General features: G+C 33.0%; 1 protein-coding gene and 1 long non-coding RNA gene across 5 annotated transcripts; both read left to right on the top strand.

Annotated features, from left to right (window-relative positions):
* Positions 1–400: 400 nt before the first annotated feature.
* Positions 401–2,602, top strand: LOC107892174 (UPF0481 protein At3g47200). Of its 4 annotated transcripts, none has more exons than XM_016817182.2 (3): positions 406–659; positions 774–837; positions 1,245–2,602. In XM_016817182.2, the coding sequence occupies exon 3, from the start codon at positions 1,253–1,255 to the stop codon at positions 2,582–2,584; it is 1,332 nt and encodes a 443-aa protein (XP_016672671.2). In that variant the 5' UTR covers positions 406–659; positions 774–837; positions 1,245–1,252; the 3' UTR covers positions 2,585–2,602. The 4 variants fall into 4 exon arrangements, with proteins under 4 accessions (XP_016672670.2, XP_016672671.2, XP_016672672.2 ...); XM_016817183.2 differs by having other exon boundaries at positions 769–837; XM_041116780.1 differs by having other exon boundaries at positions 735–837.
* A 2,365-nt stretch (positions 2,603–4,967) lies between these two features.
* LOC121231830 (uncharacterized) lies at positions 4,968–6,151 on the top strand. Its single transcript, XR_005929923.1, has 2 exons — positions 4,968–5,215; positions 5,347–6,151. It is a non-coding gene; the product is annotated as an uncharacterized lncRNA (long non-coding RNA).
* Positions 6,152–6,417: the final 266 nt, after the last annotated feature.

Genomic DNA, 6,417 nt, shown 5'->3' with positions numbered 1-6,417 from the left:
ATAAAAAAATTAAAATACTATTATTTAAAATAAATTTAAAGTTTTTTGGTATATAACTGATTGTTTTTTAATTTATATTGTTTTAATTTATATATTAAATAATTTTAATTTTTAACTGCAAAAAGATATTCAATAGTCAAAAACGCCGCAAAAGATCATCATGTTTTAAACTAAACAGCGCCGTTTTATAGAATTTCTTAGTGGCATTTTTTGTAAAGCGCCGCAATAGGTTTGGATTTAGTGGCGCTAGTGTATAAACGCCGCTAAAGATTCTTTATTGGTTTATTAGTGGCGTTTCGGTAAAACACCGCAATAACTTACCCTTTTAGCGGCGTTATGGTAAAAACGCCGCAAATGCTAAATTATTTTGGGCAAAACATCCTCGTTTTGCTGTTTCTTTTTTACCCACACGATAACACTTAAACATTTTCACAACTCTCCCCAGTTCGTTTCCCCTCTTGTCCTTAGTCTCAAATCCCTAAAGTATTATCACCCCTTTTTCCCCAATTAGACATCCGAAAATAACCCCTTCTTCCCCAATTTGAAATCCCTAAAATTCACCCTTCCCACTGACCATTGATTTCACATCTATAGAAAATCAAATTAAGAAATGCAAGAGTTTCAGAAGTTGGTTTTGGGGTTGAAGAAAACAGTTCAAGGTAAGAATTAAGGTATTTACTGATATTTGTGCATTACTATTAGTTTTTGTTATTGATTTAGCTATTTTTTGGTAGGCTTTTTTTATTTGTTTTTTTTTTTGTTACTAAGGAAAGGCTCGTTGATGCTGCAAGAATTAGGGTAAAATACCAGATAGAATTCCATTACTGTTGGACGATGGTAAGCTTCGATTTTTCGGGGTTCAGTTTTGATAAAATACCCACAAGTAGTAATTACAGGGTCTTTGTATGTTCTCATTCTTTCTCGAAATTATAAAGAATTCAAAGCAAATAAATTTCTGTTTGGAATGGACCCAATGACTGCCAGATTGTCACAACTAATATTTACCATCTTTTTCGATCATGAAGCAACGCATCTACTCCACACTATGATTTAGAAAAGAAAACAAAGAGCATTCTATATGGGATTTGCTTTAACTATATCTTAGATTCTTTTCCAGTATACTCCCTTAGTCTGCCATCTATTTGAAACAATAACTTGATAGTAAATCCATGATAGATACAAGCTATTATTAACTCATATTGCCTTTTTTTTAAAAAAAAAAACTTCTTAATCTCTTTTTGCAGGCTGGAAAATGGAGGCACAAAGTGGAAGATCAAATGAAAACGTTGTCATTAATGTTGGATCATTGTGTTCTCTGAAGGTTGAGCTAAGCGATGCTTGTTTATCCATGCCCCTAAGCTACTGCATCTTCAAAACCCCAACCATACAGTTCAGGCACAAAGAGACCTCTTTTCTCCCCAATTGTTTCTCCATTGAGCCAATGCACCATGGAAAACAAAACTTGTTAGCCACTGAGAAAATCAAAGTCAAGTACTTGAAGGCTCTCCGTGTCAGGGTGATCGGTAGTCGCTATGAAACGATGTCCGAACAATCCAAAGAGATTGAAGAACAGAATGTTTTATCTGATTGGATTGATTCTGTTGAGATGATTAAGGAAGAGGCCAGTTCTTGCTATGCAGGCCGTGATTTTGCAGCAGAATTGGGTGATGAGTTCGTTAAAACAATGCTGCTAGATGGTGTCTTCGTTATCGAGCTGTTTCGTAAAGATGCGGAAGTGGTGAAGCCAGAGCCGGACGACCCGATTTTCTCCATGTCATCTATGCTGCAATATCTACACCATGACTTGATTTTGTTAGAGAATCAAATCCCCTGGTTAGTGCTTGATCTCTTGTATGAAAAAACTAGGCTCCCTTGTGAAACCAAGTCCTTGATTGAGCTCGCCCTCATGTTCTTTGCTAATACCTTCACTTCTCATCCCCCTCCTATAAATACAAGCCGCTTCAAACACGAAGATATCAAGCATATTCTTGATTTGTTAAGATCATCCTTGGTGTTACCATTCCAAGAATCAGAAAAAAAAAACGAATCCAGCTGGCAGCCGATTCGTTCCATCACTATGCTCAAAGACGCAGGTGTAAAATTCATGAAAGCTGTACCAGAACTAGACAGCGTCTTGGACATAAGGTTTAGAGATGGTTGTCTCACAATCCCATCATTGCTGATCCAAGAGACGACTGAAACGATCTTCCGGAACCTGATCGCGTACGAGCAATGTTTGCCTAAATGTCAACCTATATTCACTTGCTATGCTAAGCTCCTCGATAACCTCATTGACACCACCAACAACATGGAGATACTGTGCAAGAGGGAGATCTTCGACAACTGGTTGAGTCCCGACGATGCAACCCAGTTTTTCAATAATCTTTATAATGATACTTTTGTCAAGGAATTCTATTATTCCGAACTTTGTAATAAACTCGATTGTCATTGTAAACGGATGTGGCCTCGATGGCGAGCATACTATGTGCAAAACTATTTCAGCAAGCCTTGGGCTATCGCTGCTCAAATTTATGCTGTTGTCATGTTGGTTCTCACAGTGTGGCAAACATACATAAAAAATTGAACTGTGCTGCCTTCTTTACTTGATTTTCTTAATTTACAGGACTACCTGAACATTTCAAAATGGCTGAAAATAGAAATTAATAGTAGAAATTTGGATCTTTTAACGGGTAATTCACATACTGGTAAATGATGTCCTTACTAGAGGTTTGAAAGAGCTTTCGCAGATCAATGGATGATCACCTTTGGGAGATTCATTTCTTCGGTGCAAGCTCTTGGGAGCTTTGCCAATGTAACAACTACATCAAAAGAGTAATTCTCTCCCAATGCACTATCCATCCATCCCCTCAGTTCATCAGCATTTTCTGACTGCAATATGGCCTTGATTTTCTCCGAAAGCCAAACATTCGCTTCTTCCTTCGTATCAGGTCTGCTTATTGATTTTTTTTTTAAAATTATAAAAAATTTAAAATTTCTAAAAAATAATAGATTTGTAAAATATTATTAAAAAATAAAAAAATTCAAAAAAAATTTAAAATTTAAATCCATAATCTTAATCTGACCAACTATATGTCCATATTCTTATCGAATGATTTTTTAAAATTATTAAAAAATTGATAACTTTTAGATTATTCACTATCAAGCTATATCTGAGACCATTTTTTAAAATTTAATAATATTAAAATTCTTCCAAATTGTTTGTTTTCAAGTAAATAAAAAAATGAAATAATATACTTAGTTGAAATATTCATACAATTAGTTTATTTTCACATAAAAAAAATAGTTTATTTATTTTAATAAATTTTAATAATTATTACTTATGGTGAACTATACAAAGTGCTACACATGTAATAAAATAATCTCAATACATTCATACTTTTTTAAAATTTTATGAGCAGAATTAATAAAACTAAAAAATTATATATATTTAAATTTTTTTATACAGTTAAAAGGTACAAGTAAAATTAAAACATCCATGCATATCTCATATTTTTAAAGAATTATAATAACATTGTGGAATAAATTTTTAAATGATTATTAATATTTTTAATATTGTTTATTTTTTAATTTTATTTAACATCTCTTCATTTTTTTAATTATGTTTTACAAATTTATATAATTTTTTTAAAAAATTAAAATTATTTAAAATAATTTTAGTTTTTAAAAATTTTTTTTCACTAATATGACATTGGTAAATGACATGGACCACCACTTTAGCAGCCTAACAATTGACTTGGTAACCATTAATGATCACATCATCATTTTAACATTCAAAGATGGAAACATTGGTCAAATTACTTAATTGATTAATTTTTAAAAGTTTAAAGGCATTAGGTGCATTTTTTGGAAAGGGGCTTAATTAATTTTTTGGCCAAAGTTCAGGGGCTTGTCTATCCCTAAATCATTAATAATCATATTAAAAAAGTTACGGAATGGTGTAAAACCACTTTAATTTTATATTTGATGTATTTTAGACTTAATATACACCAAGAGGGGGTGAATTGTTGTTTTATAGATTTAAAGCAAATATGACAATCAAAAGAGACACAAGAATTTATAGTGGTTCGAGCCCAATTGTCTACATTCAATACCTTAACTCACCACAACTAAAGATTTTCCAAATTCATTAATTTGAACCTTTCAAGGACAAAGTTTAACCTTACAACCTTTATCTTTTCAATATGCAATATAGGGCCACTTCCCCTTAAGGATTTCTAACTAAAACCTTAAGTTAAATCCTCACAAAAATAAGAAATAAAATTGAGAATGAATTATCACCTCTAAAATGTAGATATATAACAATTACGCACACTCAAAATACAGTATAATACAATACTTCAAAGAATGAATCACAACTAACCCCACAAGTGTGTACAAGTGAAAATAATAATGAGAATAGATTAGAATTTAGCTCTTGATCTTTGTATACTTGTTTCTTGTCTTCATGTGAGTGTCACTGAATAATATTTATACCCTATTATTAAATTATGGATGTTTTGAGCCATTGGAGGGTGCTTCTAGCCATTGAGAGCATTTATTTCGTGCTTAATGCAACATACAATAATATGTCTCAAGGCAAGAAGAAAAAATTATAATTGTTGGAGTCTGTGGACTCGAAAAAATTTGCAATATGTGCAACGCATTGACTTATTAAAATTTTGTTTTTACAAATTCTGCTGTAAATAAGCACTTGTTGCCGTAGTTGAGTGGTGTTAGTGTGGGTGGTTTGAATTTTGGTAGGGGTGTGAAGTGATTTTATTTTACTTGTCTCAAGTTTGTTGTTAAGTGGGTGGAGTTGGTGTGAGTTTTAAACTCTTAGAAAATGGGTAGTTATCAGGTGGTTAGTGGGATTAGTGGTGTGAGTTGATTGGGTTGTTGGGTAAATCCATGATATTTTCAATTATCTTAAAAGTTGATTTTTTTGTTTGAATTATCTATTATTTCTTTTTTTTTAAAAGAGAGAGAAAATATCTCAAGATTTTTGCCGTCATTTTCTTTTCACGTTCTAAAATTTCATGCCCTCATCTTTTCAATTTATTTTCACGTTGGTTTCAAGTGGAAGAAGTTTCAAGAGTTGGCTTTATTCTTTTTCATCCATTTACTTCAAATTTCTTGTTTTCCCTTGAATTGTTGTCTTCTGTGCTTTGCAATTTTTGTGGAGGTTGTGTATTGTTTTGCTGCTGCTTCATTCTATGTCAGTAATTTTTTTTCTCATTTTCTTCTCTCTTTTGTTCATTGTGGGGACAGTTCCATTCGTTGACTTTGTTTAAGAGGGGTGTGTGTGGTGCGTTTTTCTCCTAGTTAATCGCTTTGATTTTTTATTAGGGGAGAATTGTGAGACGATTGGCGCTTCCCCAACAACTTGAATCGCATGGTGGCTATCTGTCCTTGGGTAAGTGTTTAATTGTACTTGGAGAGCTATTTAAGGGCATTGTGTATTATACTTATCTTTGAATTAGTATCATGAATCGTCGTTAAGTTAATGTTTTGAACCTCGTTTTTAAATGCTGAGGGTCCCGTGATTGCTTGGGTATTGAAGTCGAATAAGGTGTGTAACGAGAAATCTAAAAACAACGAACGACGAAAGCTGAAATTGGGCCCTTTTAATGCCACACGGGCGTGTGTGGGCCGTATGGGCCATACGGGCGTGTGGGTCCAAATTTCAAAATTTTTTCCTAAGGTCATATATGTGGGCCTTCTGTGGGGTCGATGTGTGTTATATAAGCCTTAAAGCATGAAATCTGTTATTCTGTTAGTATGAATTCAACGTAAATAACGCCTAAATGCATGTAATGTGATGCTATATGTTTGATTTGTTATGTATAAGCATGTTCAATATCTGTTGTACGAGCTGTATGATATATATATATCCTGACATCTGTTATTCTGTTATATTCGGTATTGTATTTGTTTCTGACTATAGGGCGGGTTATGTATTATATGGATGAAGTGTTTTGTGTGAGGCGTTAACTTGTTATTATACTGGTAGCACTGCTGCAATTATTCTGGAAAGTGTCATAAGGGTACTGTAATACCCCTACCCGTATTCATTGCCGGAATAGGGTACGAGGCATTACCGGAGTTTACGAATTAATTTTTTTTTATATTCAATATAGCCCCTTTATAAATATCTAATCTTCCCTACAATATTAAATCGAGACCAATCCACATCAACCAAATCAATTCAACATATTTTCAAGATAAATTCATGCATATTTATAAGATAACGTCATCACATATCTAAAACCAGGTTTGTTAACCATACTAATGGCTAACTTTACATTCATTTCACGTTAACATTTACTTTGTTAGCTTATACATGCCATTGATTTCCAAAATAAAGTTTCTTTATATACCGAAATCCTGAGGTTGACAGTGTGATGTGTCTCCGACCAA

The sequence above is a fragment of the Gossypium hirsutum genome, chromosome A01 (genome assembly GCF_007990345.1).
Source record: "Gossypium hirsutum isolate 1008001.06 chromosome A01, Gossypium_hirsutum_v2.1, whole genome shotgun sequence".
Taxonomy (NCBI): domain Eukaryota; kingdom Viridiplantae; phylum Streptophyta; class Magnoliopsida; order Malvales; family Malvaceae; genus Gossypium; species Gossypium hirsutum.
This window is presented reverse-complemented; position numbering and strand designations above follow the sequence as displayed.

Bases quoted from the DNA above. Each gene is read 5' to 3' on its own strand.
- LOC107892174 (XM_016817181.2), top strand. From the start codon at position 611: ATGCAAGAGTTTCAGAAGTTGGTTTTGGGGTTGAAGAAAACAGTTCAA. The intron at 660-1,244 runs GTAAGAATTAAG...CTCTTTTTGCAG, and splicing joins GTTGAAGAAAACAGTTCAAG to GCTGGAAAATGGAGGCACAA.